At 56.0% G+C, this 19043-nt stretch overlaps 2 protein-coding genes across 4 annotated transcripts in view; one reads left to right on the plus strand and one right to left on the minus strand.

The window, feature by feature from the left end:
- Positions 1 to 1031, plus strand: part of smyd4 (SET and MYND domain containing 4) — a 10225-nt gene extending 9194 nt beyond the window's left edge. The window contains exon 5 of the mRNA XM_070857990.1: positions 982 to 1031. Within this exon, the coding sequence (XP_070714091.1) occupies positions 982 to 1031 (50 nt within the window). The remainder of the gene's footprint in view (positions 1 to 981) is intronic.
- Positions 939 to 19043, minus strand: part of LOC139226246 (kinesin-like protein KIF12) — a 50260-nt gene continuing 32155 nt past the window's right edge. For 2 of the 3 annotated variants that reach the window (XM_070856871.1, XM_070856870.1), the window contains exons 9-18: positions 15965 to 16115; positions 15183 to 15298; positions 11135 to 11239; positions 10461 to 10605; positions 9381 to 9492; positions 7741 to 7848; positions 5386 to 5533; positions 3497 to 3573; positions 1951 to 2111; positions 939 to 1132 (exon numbers count right to left, since the gene is read on the minus strand). In XM_070856871.1, the coding sequence (XP_070712972.1) occupies positions 1074 to 1132; positions 1951 to 2111; positions 3497 to 3573; positions 5386 to 5533; positions 7741 to 7848; positions 9381 to 9492; positions 10461 to 10605; positions 11135 to 11239; positions 15183 to 15298; positions 15965 to 16115 (1182 nt within the window). In that variant the 3' untranslated portion in view covers positions 939 to 1073. The remainder of the gene's footprint in view (positions 1133 to 1950; positions 2112 to 3496; positions 3574 to 5385; positions 5534 to 7740; positions 7849 to 9380; positions 9493 to 10460; positions 10606 to 11134; positions 11240 to 15182; positions 15299 to 15964; positions 16116 to 19043) is intronic. The other variant, XR_011587225.1, reaches the window with a different exon arrangement.

A 19043-nucleotide genomic window follows, 5' to 3' on the forward strand; every position in this document is an offset into this window, starting at 1 on the left:
GTGGGGGGGGGGGGGAGTGTGTGTGTGGGGGGGGGGGGGGGGGAGTGTGTGTGTGGGGGGGGGGGGGAGTGTGTGTGTGGGGGGGGGGGAGTGTGTGTGTGGGGGGGGGGGAGTGTGTGTGTGGGGGGGGGGGGAGTGTGTGTGTGGGGAGGGGGGAGTGTGTGTGTGGGGGGGGGGGAGTGTGTGTGTGGGGGGGGGGGGGGGAGTGTGTGTGGGGGGGGGGGAGTGTGTGTGTGGGGGGGGTAGTAGTGTGTGGGGGGGGGGGGAGTGTGTGTGTGGGGGGGGAGTGTGTGTGTGTGGGGGGGGGGGAGTGTGTGTGTGTGGGGGGGGGGAGTGTGTGTGTGTGTGTGGGGGGGGGGAGTGTGTGTGTGTGTGGGGGGGGGGGAGTGTGTGTGTGTGGGGGGGGGGAGTGTGTGTGTGTGGGGGGGGGAAGTGTGTGTGTGGGGGGGGGGATGTGTGTGTGGGGGGGGGGGAGTGTGTGGGGGGGGGGGAGTTGTGTGTGGGGGGGGGAGTGTGTGTGTGGGGGGGGGGAGTTGTGTGTGGGGGGGGGGAGGGGAGTAGTGTGGGGGGGGGGAGGGGAGTAGTGTGTGGGGGTGTGGGGGGGTGGGGGGGGAGAGTGAGTGTGTGTGTGGGGAGGGGGGTGAGTGTGTGTGTGGGGGGGGCGGGGGGAGTGTGTGGGGGGGGGGGGGAGTGTGTGTGTGTGTGGGGGGGGGGGTGTGTGTTGTGTGGGGGGGGGGAGTGTGTGTGTGTGGGGGGGGGTGTGTGTGTGTGTGTGGGGGGCGGGGGTGGGTGGGGGGGGGGAGTGTGTGTGTGGGGGGGGGGGAGAGTGTGTGTGTGTGGGGGGGGGAGGAGTAGTGTGTGGGGGGGGGGGAGTAGTGTGTGGGGGGGGGGGTGTGTGTGTGGGGAGAGTTCTCTCTCGAGGGAGTGAGCCAAGACTGTTGTATTAAGAGATTTTTATTTCTGGAACATATGAACAAACAGATGAGTCATGTCATAGAAACACCCACAGACTGGCACCTCCTTTCAGATAAAGTAATCCTTTGGTTACCCTGATGACAGGTGACCACGGCTCTCTAAAATTCATGGCCGCTGTATTTACTTCCTTCTGACAGTGACTGCTTGCACAGTGTACCTGCAGTGAAAGAATTATCACAGGGTTAGATACAGAGTAAAGCTCCCTCTACACTGTCCCATCAAACACTCCCAGGGCAGGTACAGCATGGGTTAGATACAGAGTAAAGCTCCCTCTACACTGTCCCATCAAACACTCCCAGGGCAGGTACAGCATGGGTTAGATACAGAGTAAAGCTCCCTCTACACTGTCCCATCAAACACTCCCAGGGCAGGTACAGCATGGGGTTAGATACAGAGTAAAGCTCCCTCTACACTGTCCCATCAAACACTCCCAGGGCAGGTACAGCATGGGGTTAGATACAGAGTAAAGCTCCCTCTACACTGTCCCATCAAACACTCCCAGGGCAGGTACAGCATGGGTTAGATACAGAGTAAAGCTCCCTCTACACTGTCCCATCAAACACTCCCAGGGCAGGTACAGCATGGGGTTAGATACAGAGTAAAGCTCCCTCTACACTGTCCCATCAAACACTCCCAGGGCAGGTACAGCATGGGGTTAGATACAGAGTAAAGCTCCCTCTACACTGTCCCATCAAACACTCCCAGGGCAGGTACAGCATGGGGTTAGATACAGAGTAAAGCTCCCTCTACACTGTCCCATCAAACACTCCCAGTTCTCAATGTGTCTCAGTCCCTGACTGCAGACGTGTGACAGTTCCCACAGCTGGTGGAGGTGACAGAAAGAGTCTGAGGGTGGGCCGGCTCTGTGAGTGTACGAGACATGGGTGCGCGAGGGGAGGGCGTGAGAGGTGAGTGTGTGCGAGCCACTCGCTCCGAGCCCGTGTCACTGCGTTTGATAAAATTCTGCAAACTGACCTGCTGACCGATTGCTGCTGCGAAGCAGGATAGTGACCTCTGACCTGTGGTCAGGGGTTGCAGGCAGTGGAGGGGCAGTGGGCACTGCACTGCTGTAGGCTCCGGGTCGAAGGTCGTCGAGCTGCTGCTGTTGATCCATGAAGAGGCCATTGTGAGCGAGGCTTGTGAACAGGAGAGAGAGAGAGAGAGAGTCGGAATCAGTAACTGGGATTAAATTCAGTGCCAGCTGCTACCCTGGCACTGAGCGGGAAGGAACAGGAACAGGAACAGGAGGAGGCCCATTCAGCCCCTCGAGCCTGTTACACAGGAACAGGAGGAGGCCCATTCAGCCCCTCGAGCCTGTTACACAGGAACAGGAGGAGGCCATTCAGCCCCTCGAGCCTGTTACTCAGGAACAGGAGGAGGCCATTCAGCCCCTCGAGCCTGTTACACAAGGACAGGAGGAGGCCCATTGAGCCCCTCGAGCCTGTTACACAGGAACAGGAGGAGGCCATTCAGCCCCTCGAGCCTGTTACACAGGAACAGGAGGAGGCCATTCAGCCCCTCGAGCCTGTTACACAGGAACAGGAGGAGGCCATTCAGCCCCTCGAGCCTGTTACACAGGAACAGGAGGAGGCCATTCAGCCCCTCGAGCCTGTTACACAGGGACAGGAGGAGGCCCATTCAGCCCCTCGAGCCTGTTACACAGGGACAGGAGGAGGCCCATTCAGCCCCTCGAGCCTGTTACACAGGATCAGGAGGAGGCCGTTCAGCCCACCCAATCTGTGCTGGTGTTGATGCTCCACTCGAGGCCCCTCCCGTTATCTCAGCGTATCCTCAGTTGCCCTTTTCCTTTGTGTGCTTGTCTAATTTCCTATCGACAGTATCTGAGCGATTCGCTAATTTGCACCTCAGCTTAATCTACCCGCCTTCACTCCGTAACCCCCGATCCCCTGACCCAACAAAAATCTCTCCCTCTCAGTCTGGAAAGCTCCAACTGACCCAATCTTTGGGGGAGAGAGTTCCCGATTCCCACGGCCCTGTGTGTGAAGAAGTGCTCCCTGACATCACCCTGAACGGCCGGGCTCTAATTTTAAGGTCCTGCCCCTTGTTCTGGGCTCCCCCCACCAGAGGGAATAGTTTCTCTCGCTCTACCCCATCAAATCCTTTCATCATCTTAAACCCCTCGATCAGATCCCCCCTTAATCTCCTACACTCGAGGGACACAAGCCCAGTCTGTGCGACCTGCCCTCGGGATTTAACCCTGTCGGCCCATGCCTCTGCTCCCTTTAACCGTTCAGTGACCCCAGCCTGTCAACCCGTGTGATGAAAGTGGGATCAGGGTGGCCGTGATGCATCTCCCAGTTGAACATCTCACCGATGCGTACTGTCTAGGTTCCAGAGGGCATCTGGGGCTAGTGGAGCCCGGACCCCAGGGAGTGTTAGCCCCCTCGGGAGAGGCGGAGGGTAATCGTAAACCAACATAGCCACCTGCTTCCATAGACAGTACACAGGGGAACTCTGACACTGTTATACGCAGGTGTCGCGGGTATTATGCTCCCCTCACTTGTTCCTGTGATGCAGGGTCCGATCTGGATGCTGCTGTGGGCCACATCTGTTGGGGTCTGGGAACACCTCACTCACCTGTAAGAGAGGGGAAGAGGTGAATGTACCAGTTACAGAGACCCACCAACCCTTCCATCACCTGCCTGAGTATGTGCACTAATATCAGGGCTGGAGCTGGAGGAGTGTGCTACTGAGCCCCACACAAAGCAGGAGAGACCCACGCACCATCCCTGGCCTGTGCTGAGTGAGCTGATCCCAGTAGGGGCTGAATTTGAGCTGTGTGTTCGTGGGTCTGTGATGAAGAACCAGCTGTGGGCCCCTGGACCTCAGTCACTGTCCAATGACTGGCTCCAGCACTCATTCCCAGGCCTAACGTGTGACCAATGGTTAGTTGGCTGAGGTACCAGAGATTGGCTCGTACACAGAGGGGTCAGGAGACGAGGCAGGAAAGGAACTGTACATAAACTGTGACCGAGTGGGGGCGGGGTCTTAGTGACAGAGACCCCCAGTGGGGGAGGGGTCCTAGTGACAGAGACCCCCAGTGGGGGAGGGGTCTTAGTGACAGAGACCCCCAGTGGGGGAGGGGTCCTAGTGACAGAGACCCCCAGTGGGGGAGGGGTTCTAGTGACAGAGACCCCTCAGTGGGAGAGGGGTCCCAGTGAGTGAACCCCAGTGGGGGAGGGGTCCCGGTGACAGACTGAGAGCCCAGAGGGGGAGGGGTCCCAGTGAGTGACCCCCAGTGGGGGAGGGGTTCCAGTGAGTGACCCCTAGTGGGGTGGGGTTCTAGTGACAGACCGAGAGCCCAGTGGGGGAGGGGTCCCAGTGACAGACCGAGACCCCCAGTGGGGAGGGGTCCTAGTGACAGAGACCCCCAGTGGGAGAGGGGTCCCAGTGAGTGAACCCCAGTGGGGGAGGGGTCCCGGTGACAGACAGAGACCTCAGTGGAGGAGGGGTCCCAGTCCCAGTGAGGGAGGGGTCCCAGTCCCAGCAGATGGTAAACCAATTGTTTTAACAATCCAACAAAAACCCAACTTTCTCCGGATGGAAATTCCTGGTGGCTGGAATGACCTCGGCCCCTCTGAGGAGGGTGGCTTCTTGGGGATGTATGTGGTTCGTGGTCTCACTGCACCCCGGGATAGATTCACAGGTTACCCCGTGTCTCTCTAGTATAGAATCAGAATGATACAGCACAGGAGGTCGGGCCCATGGAGCCTGTGCCGGCTCTGTGACAGAGCGATCCAATCAGTCCCATCCCCCGCAGCCCGGCAAATCTTTCATTTTCAATTATTGATCCAATTCCCGGTTTGAAAGTTACTATTGAATCTGCTCCCGCTCTTTCAGGCAGCGCCTTCCCGATCACAACAACTCGCTGCGTAACTTTGTTCCCTCACCCCCCCCCCCCCGGTTCTTTTGCCAAGTAACTTAGCTCTATGTCCCTCTGGTTACTGTCCCTCTGGTTACTGTCCCTCTGGTTACTGACCCTCTGGTTACTGTCCCTCTGGTTACTGACCCTCTGGTTACTGACCCTGTCCCTCTGGTTACTGTCCCTCTGGTTACTGTCCCTCTGGTTACTGTCCCTCTGGTTACTGACCCTCTGGTTACTGACCCTGTCCCTCTGGTTACTGTCCCTCTGGTTACTGACCCTCTGGTTACTGACCCTCTGGCAGTACCTTTTGAATCTCCCCTTAACCTTCTCTGCTCTAAGGAGAACAACCCTAGCTTCTCCTGTCTCTCCTCATCCCCGGTACCATGCTGGAAAATCTCATTCACATCCTCTCCGAGGCCTGAATCTTTCCTAAAGTGCGGTGCCCTGACTCCACAGTACCCGGCTGGGGTCGAGCCAGTGTGTTATAAAGGTCGAGTTAGTAACGGCAACGCTCCTAGCCTCACCTGTCCAGTCAGGACTGGGAAATGGTCAAGTATTGCCGAGGGAGGCAATGGAAGGGGAGGGGTCTTCGAGTCATTGGTCCTCTGGATGCTCTCCCAGGTAAATCCTGTCGGACTGCCAGTGTTGGTGTGGGGTGAGGACAGAATCATTCTGTGGGGAAAGCAAAGAACAAACCTGCATTTATATAGCACCTTTCACAACCTCAGAACATCCCAAAACGTTTTAACGCCAATGAAATACCGTTGTAATGCAGGAAACGCCGCCGCCATTTTGTGCACAGCAAAGGTCCCGCAAACAGTAATGTGATAATGACCAGATAATCTGTTTTAGTGATGTTGGTTGAGAAAAAATATTGACCCCAGGACATCGTGGTAAACTCCCCATGTTCTCTGCTCTGCTGTGGGATCTTTTACATCCACCTGAGGGAGGGCAGATGGAGCCCCGGTTTAACGGCTCATCTGAAAGACAGCCCCTCCGACAGTGTGGCGCTCCCTCAGTACTGCCCCTCCGACAGTGCGGCACTCCCTCAGTACTGCCCCTCCGACAGTGCGGCACTCCCTCAGTACTGCCCCTCCGACAGTGCGGCACTCCCTCAGTACTGCCCCTCCGACAGTGCGGCGCTCCCTCAGTACTGTCCCTCCGACAGTGCGGCGCTCCCTCAGTACTGCCCCTCCGACAGTGCGGCGCTCCCTCAGTACTGCCCCTCCGACAGTGCGGCGCTCCCTCAGTACTGCCGCTCCGACAGTGCGGCGCTCCCTCAGTACTGCCCCTCCGACAGTGCGGCGCTCCCTCAGTACTGCCGCTCCGACAGTGCGGCGCTCCCTCAGTACTGCCCCTCCGACAGTGCGGCGCTCCCTCAGTACTGCCCCTCCGACAGTGCGGCGCTCCCTCAGTACTGCCCCTCCGACAGTGCGGCTCTCCCTCAGTACTGCCCCTCCGACAGTGCGGCGCTCCCTCAGTACTGCCCCTCCGACAGTGCGGCGCTCCCTCAGTACTGCCCCTCCGACAGTGCGGCGCTCCCTCAGTACTGCCCCTCCGACAGTGCGGCGCTCCCTCAGTACTGCCCCTCCGACAGTGCGGCGCTCCCTCAGTACTGCCCCTCCGACAGTGCGGCACTCCCTCAGTACTGCCCCTCCGACAGTGCGGCGCTCCCTCAGTACTGCCCCTCCGACAGTGCAGCGCTCCCTCAGTACTGCCCCTCCGACAGTGCGGCGCTCCCTCAGTACCGCCCCTCCGACAGTGCAGCGCTCCCTCAGTACTGCCCCTCCGACAGTGCGGCGCTCCCTCAGTACTGCCCCTCCGACAGTGCAGCGCTCCCTCAATACTGCCCCTCCGACAGTGCGGCACTCCCTCCGACAGTGCGGCTCTCCCTCAGTACTGCCCCTCCGACAGTGCAGCGCTCCCTCGGTACTGCCCCTCCGACAGTGCAGCGCTCCCTCGGTACCGCCCTGAGTGTGAGCCTAGATTTGCCTTAAAGGGACAGGCCATCGCTGCAAACTCTGCAATTTGACCCGGACCTGCGTGGACCACAGGCAGCGGTGAACATGCAGAGGGCCGGGCTGAAGATCGCGGACATGAACCCGTGAAGAGAACGGCTTCAACACAGGAAAGTTTGTTCACTTACCTCGGCCAACTAGCCTTTAATCACCGTCCCGGTAACGGCCGGCCACCTGATGCACGCCTCTTGCCGCTGCCGGTGTTTCCGCCTGGCGCTACTGCAGGGGGCGAAAGTGAATTTCGGGTCCGGGGCGATGACGTCACGATGTCCGGCAATGTTGTAGCGCCGCCAGTCTGGCGGACTTGATGTCAGCGCTGCGCCCGGTCACAATGGCATTCACGCCAGTTTAATGGGAGCCATAAATCCACACAATCTCCACCCCCCCCCCCCCACAATCTTCTGCAGTGTTCAGCCCCTCCCCCACCCACACCCCCAGGGTTAGTGTGTCAATGTGAGGGATCGGTGAGCAGTCCCCCATACTGGGTGCACGGTGCCCGCTGTGCCCCCGTACCCGCTGTGGGCCCAGGCCCCCGTAACCGCTGTACCCCCAGCCCCCCATACCCGCTGGGCCCCAGGCCCTGTACCCCCAGCCCCCCATACCCGTTGTGCTCCCAGGCCCAGCCCCCTGTACCCACCATGCCCCTGCCCCCCAGTACCCGCTGTGTCCCCGTACCCACTGTGGGCCCAGGCCCCCGTACCCGCTGTACCCCCAGCCCCCCATACCCGCTGGGCCCCAGGCCCAGCCCCCCCCTGTACCCCCAGCCCCCCATACCCGTTGTGCTCCCAGGCCCAGCCCCCTGTACCCACCGTGCCCCTGCCCCCCAGTACCCGCTGTGCCCCCAGGCCCAGCCCCCCGTACCTCTCGAGCTCCTGCAGCTTACGCTGCAACCTCCTGGTCTTGTGCTGGGCGAGCTGCTGGTCCTGCTGGGAAACCTTCATTCTGCTCAGCAGCTGCTTGTTCTGCTCTCTGAAACAGAACCGGGACTTTAGGGACAGCAGAGAGGGCTAGGCAGGGAGTGCTGGGCCCGTTCCACCCACTGACCCCTCCCCTGAGCGGGGTCATTGTAAACTGTTGGGTCCACAAACTGACCCATCCCAGTTATTACACAGTCTGGATCATCGTGCCTGTGCTGGCTCTCTGCTACAGCTATCCAATTAATGCCACTCACCTGCTCTTTCCCCACAGTAAGTATTGAGTACTGCGTGCAGTTTTGGTCACCTTACTTAAGGAAGGATATACTGGCTTTGGAGGGGGTACAGAGACGATTCACTCGGCTGATTCCAGAGAGGGGGTTACCTTATGATGATAGATTGAGTAGACTGGGTCTTTACTCGTTGGAGTTCAGAAGGATGAGGGGTGATCTTATAGAAACATTTAAAATAATGAAAGGGATAGACAAGATAGAGGCAGAGAGGTTGTTTCCACTGGTCGGGGAGACTAGAACTAGGGGGCACAGCCTCAAAATACGGGGGAGCCAATTTAAAACCGAGTTGAGAAGGAATTTCTTCTCCCAGAGGGTTGTGAATCTGTGGAATTCTCTGCCCAAGGAAGCAACTGAGGCTAGCTCATTGAATGTATTCAAGTCACAGATAGATAGATTTTTAACCAATAAGGGAATTAAGGGTTATGGGGAGCGGGCGGGTAAGTGGAGCTGAGTCCACGGCCGGATCAGCCATGATCTTGTTGAATGGCGGAGCAGGCTCGAGGGGCTAGATGGCCTACTCCTGTTCCTAATTCTTATGTTCTTATGTTGATCCAATTCCCGGTTTGAAAGTTACTATTGAATCTGCTCCCACCGCCCTTTCAGGCAGCACATTCCCGATCACAACAACTCGCTGCGTCAACACAGTCTCCTCTCCCCCTCTGGTTCCATCGCCGATTATCGTCAATCTGTGTCCCCTGGTTACCGAGCCCCCTGCCCCGAGAACAGCTTCTCCTTATTTACTATTTAAAACCCATGATGATTTTGAACACCTCTCCCTTTAGCCTTCTGCTCTGGGGAACAATCCCAACTTCTCCAGTCCCTGCACATAACTGAAGTCCCGCATCCCTAGAATTCTAGTAACTCTCCTCCACCCTCTCCAAGGCCTTGACATCCTTCCTAAAGTATTGCCCAGAAGCAGCTTCTCTGTCAGTCTCGCTCTCTCTTTTCCCTCTGACAGTCTCTCTCATTTTGTAAAGAGCGGTGAGAATGTGGAACTCTCTACCACAAGGAGTGGTTGAGGCAAATAGTATCGATGCATTTAAGGGGAAGCTAGATAAACACATGGGGGAGACAGGAACAGAGGGGTATGGTGGTGGTGTGGTGGGAGGCTCGAGTGGAGTATAAACCCCGACACGGAGCCATTGGGCTGAATGGTCTGTTTCTGTGCCGTACATTCTGTGTAATTCTCTCTCTCTGTCTCACTCACTCTCTGCCTGTCTCTCTCATGTAAAGCAAGCATCCTCCCACTGCCTCTCTCTCAAATCCTGCCCTATCGAAGTCTCGATATACACACCTCAGGCTTTCGTTCTCAATCATAAATTCCTGGAGCATCTGGTACAGGGTCCGTTCCGATGATGGTAGTGGGGACAGTTCCCTTCTCTCGCTCATCTCTCTCACTGGCAAACCTACAAGAATAATTCAGCAATGTTATTTTTGATCAGTTCAGTTGACCAGCAGGTGATGTGATTCCAAAATGGTCCTCAGTAACAGGGACGGTCAGACCGGGTACAGCATGGGTTAGATACAGAGTAAAGCTCCCTCTACACTGTCCCATCAAACACTTCCAGGGCAGGTACAGCACGGGGTGAGATACAGAGTAAAGCTCCCTCTACACTGTCACATCAAACACTCCCAGGGCAGGTACAGCACGGGGTGAGATACAGAGTAAAGCTCCCTCTACACTGTCACATCAAACACTCCCAGGGCAGGTACAGCACGGGGTTAGATACAGAGTAAAGCTCCCTCTACACTGTCCCATCAAGCACTCCCAAGGCAGGTACAGCACGGGTTAGATACAGAGTAAAGCTCCCTCTACACTGTCCCATCAAACACTCCCAGGGCAGGTACAGCACGGGGTTAGATACAGAGTAAAGCTCCCTCTACACTGTCCCATCAAACACTCCCAGGGCAGTTACAGCACGGGCTTAGATACTGAGTAAAGCTCCCTCTACACTGTCCCATCAAACAATCTCTGGGCAGGTACAGGTGGTTAGATACAGAGTAAAGCTCCCTCTACACTGTCCCATCAAACACTCCCAGGGCAGGTACAGGGGGTTAGATACAGAGTAAAGCTCCCTCTACACTGTCCCATCAAACACCAAAACTTGGTCACGGATTAAGATGTGCTGTGGTAGTGTCGAGATTCTTGTACTGGACTAGTAATTATGAATTCTAATCTCACCATGGTAGATTATGAAACTGAATTCAGTAAATGTGCTAATTTGTGCTGTGGCCGCCAAGGAATATGAAGATTGAGGACACTGTCCGATTACTAAAAGCCCGGCCACCTCTCCAACACTTGCAGAGCTGGCACAGAATTCAGCCCTTTCCACCAATCCCTGTGCACCTGCAGGTTTCGCCAAATCTCACTCACTGTTTGTGGGCTGGAGTCTCTGGTCGTGTGGTGGTGTCTCCCTGCTGGAGCTCAGTACCTGCAGCTGTTGCCGGAGGGAGGTGTTCTCTGCACGGAGCAGCTTGATGTCTTGCTGCAGGCTGGTAATCAGTCTATCCTTCGAGTCCTGTCACATGAAATGTTCAGAGTTCACTCTGTTCTCTCCCCTCCAGGCTCTGACTTTGACTGGGGTACAAGTACCCTCTGATTGGCTGTCCTCAGTCTGTGTCGCACACGACATTTGACTGTGGGCCGATTCACAGCGGAGACTGACATCCACACCGACTCTTCCAAGCACAGTGACTGGCCGCGGATTGGGACCAGGATCCCGGGCTGGTACAATGGGCACTGAGGACAACGCAGCCCCATGTCCCAAATCAGTAAGAGCCAGGATGCAGTGTGGGAGTTTCCTATTCTGGGCGGAGCAGTTAGTAACTGACCCATTGCTGGAGCTTGAACTTCAGCACAGATCCTTCCCACAGCTGCTGCATCCAGCCCGTGCTCAGCAGCAGGGTGAGAAGGCAGCGTATCATAACCGCATGTTAATCCTGTTACACTGCACAGCTACGCAGAGATCCCACAGCAGCCGGCCCTCGCTGGGGTCAGGGCTGCCCTTCCATCGTACTTCACACTGACTGCCATTAAAGGTACATTACCATGCCCACTGCAGGCCTGTTCCTGACCCTCCGAGCCCTGCTTGCGAATCGCAGTGTATTCATGGTCTCCATGAGGCTGAGATGTGAGGGAGAGACACAAGCGATCTGCAATTAAGCATTAAACAGAGTGATTTCCCCAACACAGTGCACAACTGACAGAGAGTCACAAGGAGAGATGCAGAGTGTTGGTGTGCAACAGAGAGTGTGTGTGTGTAACAGTGAGTTAGTGAACATAAGAACATAAGAAATAGGAGCAGGAGTAGGCCATTTGGTCCCTCGAGGCTGCTCCACATTTCAAAAAGGTCATGGCTGATCGGATCATGGACTCAGCTCCACTTCCCCGCCCGCTCCCCATAACCCTTTATTCGCTTATCGCTCAAAACTCTGACTATCTCCGCCTGAAATATATTCAATGACCCAGCCTTCACAGCTCTCTGGGGCAGAGAATTCCGCAGATTTACAACCCTCTGAGAGAAGAAATTCCTCCTCATCTCAGTTTTAAATTGGTGGCCCCTTATTCTGAGACTATGTCCCCTAGTTTTAGTTTCTCCTTTGAGTGGAAATATCCTCTCTGCATCCACCTTGTTGAGCCCCCTCATTATCTTATATGTTTCAATAAGATCACCTCTCATTCTTCTGAACTCCAATATGTACAGGCCCAACCTACTCAACCTTTCTTCAAAAGTCAACCCCCTCATCTCCGGAATCAACCGAGTGAACCTTCTCTGAACAGCCTCCAATGCAAGTATATCCTTCCTTAAATACGGAGACCAAAACTGTATACAGTACTCCAGGTGTGGCCTCACCAATACCCTGTACAGTTGTAGCAGGACTTCTCTGCTTTTATACTCTATCCCCCTTGCAATAAAGGCCAACATTCCATTTGCCTTCCTGATCACTTGCTGTACCTGCACACTAACTTTTTGTGTTTCATGTACAAGGACCTCCAGGTCCCCCTGCACTGCAGCAATTTGCAATTTTTCTCCAATTAAATAATAATTTGTTTTATTTTTTCTACCAAAGTGGATAACCTCACACTTTCCCACATTATGCTCCATCTGCCAAATTTTTGCCCACTCACTTACCCTGTCTATATCCTTTTGCAGATTTTTTTGTGTCCTCACAATTTGCTTTCCCACCCATCATTGTATCATCAGCAAACTTGGCTACATTACACTCGATTCCTTTATCCAAATCATTAATATAGATTGTAAATAGTTGAGGATCCATCACCAATCCCTGTGGCACCCTACTAGTTACTGATTGCCAACCATTTATCCCGACTCTCTGTTTTCTGTTAGTTAGCCAATCCTCTATCCATGCTAATATATTACCCCCAACCCCGTGAACTTTTATCTTGTGCAGTAACCTTTTATGTGGCACCTTATCGAATGCCTTCTGGAAATCCAAATACACCACATCCACTGGTTCCCCCCTATCCACCCTGCTCGTTACATCCTCAAAGAACTCCAGCAAATTTGTCAAACATGATTTCCCTTTCATAAAACCATGCTGACTCTGCTTGATTGAATTATGCTTTTCCAAATGTCCCGCTACTGCTTCCATAATAATGGACTCCAGCATTTTCCCAATGGCAGATGTTAGGCTAACCGGTCTATAGTTTCCTGCTTTCTGTCTGCCTCCTTTTTTAAATAGGGGTGTTACATTTGCGGTTTTCCAATCCGCTGGGACCTCCCCCGAATCCAGGGAATTTTGGTAGATTACAACCAATGCATCCACTATCTCTGCAGCCACTTCTTTTAAGACTCTAGGATATAAGCCATCAGGTCCAGGGGACTTGTCCACCTTTAGTCCCATTATTTTACCGAGTACTACTTCTTTAGCGATTGTATTAAGTTCCTCCCTCCCTATAGCCCCTTGATTATCCACTATTGGGATGTTTTTAATGTCTTCTACCGTGAAAACCGATACAAAACATTTGTTCAAAGTCTCTGCCATTTCCCTGTTCTCCATTATTAATTCCCCAGTCTCATCCTCTCGGGGACCAACATTTACTTTAGCCACTCTTTTCCTTTCTTTGTACCTGTAGAAACGTTTACTATCTGTTTTTATATTTCGTGCAAGTTTACTTTCATAATCTACCTTCCCTCTCTTGAGCATTTTTTTAGTCGTTCTTTGCTGGCTTTAAAAGTTTCCCAATCCTCTGGCCTCCCACTGGTCTTGGTCACATTGTATGCCCTTGTTTTCAATTTGATACCACCCCTTATTTCCTTAGTTAGCCACTAAGTGTGTAACAGTGAGAGTGTGACAGTGAGTGTGTAACAGTGAGTGAGTGTGTAACGGTGAGTGAGTGTGTAACGGTGAGTGAGTGTAACAGTGAGTGAGTGTGTAACGGTGAGTGAGTGTGTAACAGTGAGTGAGTGTGTAACGGTGAGTGAGTGAGTGAGTGTAACGGTGAGTGAGTGAGTGTAAGGGTGAGTGAGTGTAACGGTGAGTAAGTGAGTGTAAGGGTGAGTGTGTAACAGTGAGTGAGTGTAACGGTGAGTGAGTGTAACGGTGAGTGAGTGAGTGTAAGGGTGAGTGAGTGTAACGGTGAGTGAGTGTGTAACAGTGAGTGAGTGTGTAACGGTGAGTGAGTGTGTAACGGTGAGTGAGTGTGTAACAGTGAGTGAGTGAGTGTGTAACGGTGAGTGAGTGTAAGGGTGAGTGAGTGTAACAGTGCGTGAGTGTAACAGTGAGTGAGTGTGTAACGGTGAGTGAGTGTAACGGTGAGTGAGTGTAACAGTGAGTGAGTGTGTAACAGTGAGTGAGTGTAACGGTGAGTGAGTGTGTAACGGTGAGTGAGTGTAAGGGTGAGTGAGTGTAACAGTGCGTGAGTGTGTAACAGTGAGTGAGTGTAACGGTGAGTGAGTGTAAGGGTGAGTGAGTGTAACAGTGCGTGAGTGTGTAACGGTGAGTGAGTGTAACGGTGAGTGAGTGTAACAGTGAGTGAGTGTGTAACGGTGAGTGAGTGTAACGGTGAGTGAGTGTAACAGTGAGTGAGTGTGTAACAGTGAGTGAGTGTAACGGTGAGTGAGTGTAACAGTGCGTGAGTGTAACAGTGAGTGAGTGTAACAGTGAGTGAGTGTAACAGTGAGTGAGTGAGTGTGTAACGGTGAGTGAGTGTAACGGTGAGTGAGTGTAACAGTGAGTGAGTGTGTAACAGTGAGTGAGTGTAACAGTGAGTGAGTGTAACAGTGCGTGAGTGTAACAGTGAGTGAGTGTAACGGTGAGTGAGTGAGTGTGTAAGGGTGAGTGAGTGAGTGTGTAACAGTGAGTGAGTGTAACAGTGAGTGAGTGTAACGGTGAGTGAGTGAGTGTGTAAGGGTGAGTGAGTGAGTGTGTAACAGTGAGTGAGTGTAACAGTGAGTGAGTGTGTAACAGTGAGTGAGTGTAACAGTGAGTGAGTGTGTAACAGTGAGTGAGTGTAACAGTGAGTGAGTGTGTAACGGTGAGTGAGTGTAACGGTGAGTGAGTGTAACAGTGAGTGAGTGTGTAACAGTGAGTGAGTGTAACGGTGAGTGAGTGTAACAGTGAGTGAGTGTGTAACAGTGAGTGAGTGTAACGGTGAGTGAGTGTAACAGTGAGTGAGTGTGTAACAGTGAGTGAGTGTAACGGTGAGTGAGTGTAACAGTGAGTGAGTGTAACGGTGAGTGAGTGTAACAGTGAGTGAGTGTGTAACAGTGAGTGAGTGTAACAGTGAGTGAGTGTGTAACGGTGAGTGAGTGTAACAGTGAGTGAGTGTAACAGTGAGTGAGTGTGTAACAGTGAGTGAGTGTAACAGTGAGTGAGTGTGTAACGGTGAGTGAGTGTAACGGTGAGTGAGTGTAACAGTGAGTGAGTGTGTAACAGTGAGTGAGTGTAACGGTGAGTGAGTGTAACGGTGAGTGAGTGTGTAACAGTGAGTGAGTGAGTGTGTAACAGTGAGTGAGAGTGTAACAGTGCGTGAGTGTGTAACAGTGAGTGAGTGTGTAACAGTGAGTGAGTGTAACGGTGAGTGAGTGTGTAACTGCATGTTAATGAAGACCCCGGTGAGGGTGGTCTTTACCATTAGACAGACTCCGCGGCCCCCCAGCGACTCTGCCAGCAGTTTAGTGAGCTTGCTGTCTCTGTATGGAATGTGGTTGTTCCTCTTGGGATCGACCAATGCAACGATGCAGTTCCCTGTGGAACAGAGAAAACTGGATTAATATTATCCCTTTCTCCCGCTCTGTACCACTCACACTGATCGTCTGCACTCTATACCCATCTGGTGCCCTTTACCCAGTGCCCAGACTGTGCCCTTTACCCAGTGCCCAGACTGTGCCCTTTACCCAGTGCCCAGACTGTGCCCTTTACCCAGTGCTCAGAGACTGTGCCCTTTATCCAGTGCCCAAAGATTGTGCCCTTTATCCAGTGCCCACAAACGGTGCCCTTTATCCAGTGCCCACAAACGGTGCCCGTTATCCAGTGCCCACAGACTGTGCCCTTTACCCAGTGCCCAGACTGTGCCCTTTATCCAGTGCCCACAGACTGTGCCCTTTACCCAGTGCCCAGACGGTGCCCTTTATCCAGTGCCCACAGACTGTGCCCTTTACCCAGTGCCCACAAACTGTGCCCTTTACCCAGTGCCCAGATGGTGCTCTTTATCCAGTGCCCACAGACTGTGCTCTTTACCCAGTGCCCAAACTGTGCCCTTTACCCAGTGCCCAAACTGTGCCCTTTACCCAGTGCCCACAGACTGTGCCCTTTACCCAGTGCCCACAAACTGTGCCCTGTGCCCAGATGGTGCCCTTTACCCAGTGCCCAAACTGTGCCCTTTACCCAGTGCCCAGAGACTGTGCCCTTTACCCAGTGCCAGCAGGCTGCGGTTGATGGTTGTGGCCTCTGTGAGCATTCTCTCAGTGGCGCCTGTCTCTTTAACCCTTTCGCTCCCAGCCAGGTCGACGAATCGCAGCTTCCCTTGTTTGGAGGAGGAACTCGAACCATTCGTGGAATCCGTCTGCACAAACCCACAATGTTCAAATATTCAAACCTGCTCCGAGTCTCGCTGGGACACCTGCTACCCTCACTGCCTCATCTCCCCCCACCCCCCCCACACAGACACAGCCCCCCCCACCCCACGTCCCCCCCACACAGACACAGCCCCCCCACCCCCCCCACACAGACACAGCCCCCCCCACCCCACGTCCCCCCCACACAGACACAGCCCCCCCCACCCCACGTCCCCCCCACACAGACACAGCCCCCCCACCCCCCCCACACAGACACAGCCCCCCCACCCCCCCCACACAGACACAGCCCCCCCACCCCCCCCACACAGACACAGCCCCCCCCACCCCACGTCCCCCCCACACAGACACAGCCCCCCCACCCCCCCCACACAGACACAGCCCCCCCACCCCCCCCACACAGACACAGCCCCCCCACCCCCCCCACACAGACACAGCCCCCCCCACCCCACGTCCCCCCCACACAGACACAGCCCCCCCCACCCCCCCACACAGACACAGCCCACCCCACCCCACGTCCCCCCCACACAGACACAGCCCCCCCCACCCCACGTCCCCCCCACACAGACACAGCCCCCCCACCCCCCCCACACAGACACAGCACCCCACGTCCCCCCCACACAGACACAGCCCCCCCACCCCACGTCCCCCCCACACAGACACAGCCCCCCCCACCCCACGTCCCCCCCACACAGACACAGCCCCCCCCACACACACAGATGCCCCCACACCCTGATCCTCCGATAGACAACCCCCGACTGCTCATTCTTCATGGACCGGTTTCTGCCAGCTGATCGACAATCAGAGGCATCACAGCCAAAGCCGGTCCTCACCGGGCTCCCACACACTGACTCTCCCCCCGCTCCCACACACTGACTCTCCCCCCGCTCCCACACACTGACTCACTGACTCTCCCCCCGCTCCCGCACACTGACTCTCCCCCCGCTCCCACACACTGACTCTCCCCCCGCTCCCACACACTGACACACTGACTCTCCCCCCGCTCCCACACACTGACTCTCCCCCCGCTCCCACACACTGACTCTCCCCCGCTCCCACACACTGACTCTCCCCCCGCTCCCACACACTGACTCTCCCCCCGCTCCCACACACTGACTCTCCCCCCGCTCCCACACACTGACTCTCCCCCCGCTCCCACACACTGACTCTCCCCCCGCTCCCACACACTGACTCTCCCCCCGCTCCCACACACTGACTCTCCCCCGCTCCCACACACTGACTCTCCCCCCGCTCCCACACACTGACTCTCCCCCCGCTCCCACACACTGACTCTCCCCCCGCTCCCACACACTGACACACTGACTCTCCCCCCGCTCCCACACACTGACTCTCCCCCCGCTCCCACACACTGACTCTCCCCCGCTCCCACACACTGACTCTCCCCCCGCTCCCACACACTGACTCTCCCCCCGCTCCCACACACTGACTCTCCCCCCGCTCCCACACACTGACTCTCCCCCCGCTCCCACACACTGACTCTCCCCCCGCTCCCACACACTGACTCTCCCCCCGCTCCCACACACTGACTCTCCCCCCGCTCCCACACACTGACTCACTGACTCTCCCCCCGCTCCCACACACTGACTCTCCCCCCGCTCTCACACACTGACTCTCCCCCCGCTCCCACACACTGACTCTCCCCCCGCTCCCACACACTGACTCTCCCCCCGCTCCCACACACTGACTCTCCCCCGCTCCCACACACTGACTCTCCCCCCGCTCCCACACACTGACTCTCCCCCCGCTCCCACACACTGACTCTCCCCCCGCTCCCACACACTGACTCTCCCCCCGCTCCCACACACTGACTCTCCCCCCGCTCCCACACACTGACTCTCCCCCCGCTCCCACACACTGACTCTCCCCCCGCTCCCACACACTGACTCACTGACTCTCCCCCCGCTCCCACACACTGACTCTCCCCCCGCTCTCACACACTGACTCTCCCCCTGCTCCCACACACTGACTCTCCCCCCGCTCCCACACACTGACTCTCCCCCCGCTCCCACACACTGACTCTCCCCCCGCTCCCACACACTGACTCTCCCCCCCGCTCCCACACACTGACTCTCCCCCCGCTCCCACACACTGACTCTCCCCCCGCTCCCACACACTGACTCTCCCCCCGCTCCCACACACTGACTCTCCCCCTGCTCCCACACACTGACTCTCCCCCCGCTCCCACACACTGACTCTCCCCCCGCTCCCACACACTAACTCTCCCCCCGCTCCCACACATTGACTCTCCCCCCCCGCTCCCACACATTGACTCTCCCCCGCTCCCACACACTGACTCTCCCCCTGCTCCCACACACTGACTCTCCCCCCGCTCCCACACACTGACTCTCCCCCCGCTCCCACACACTGACTCACTGACTCTCCCCCCGCTCCCACACACTGACTCTCCCCCCGCTCCCACACACTGACTCTCCCCCCGTTCCCACACACTGACTCTCCCCCGCTCCCACACACTGACTCTCCCCCCGCTCCCACACACTGACTCTCCCCCGCTCCCACACACTGACTCTCCCCCCGCTCCCACACACTGACTCTCCCCCCGCTCCCACACACTGACTCTCCCCCCGCTCCCACACACTGACTCTCCCCCCGCTCCCACACACTGACTCTCCCCCCGCTCCCACACACTAACTCTCCCCCCGCTCCCACACATTGACTCTCCCCCCCCGCTCCCACACATTGACTCTCCCCCGCTCCCACACACTGACTCTCCCCCTGCTCCCACACACTGACTCTCCCCCCGCTCCCACACACTGACTCACTGACTCTCCCCCCGCTCCCACACACTGACTCACTGACTCTCCCCCCGCTCCCACACACTGACTCACTGACTCTCCCCCGCTCCCACACACTGACTCACTGACTCTCCCCCCGCTCCC

Source organism: Pristiophorus japonicus, chromosome 16 (assembly GCF_044704955.1).
Source record: "Pristiophorus japonicus isolate sPriJap1 chromosome 16, sPriJap1.hap1, whole genome shotgun sequence".
Lineage (NCBI taxonomy): Eukaryota > Metazoa > Chordata > Chondrichthyes > Pristiophoridae > Pristiophorus > Pristiophorus japonicus.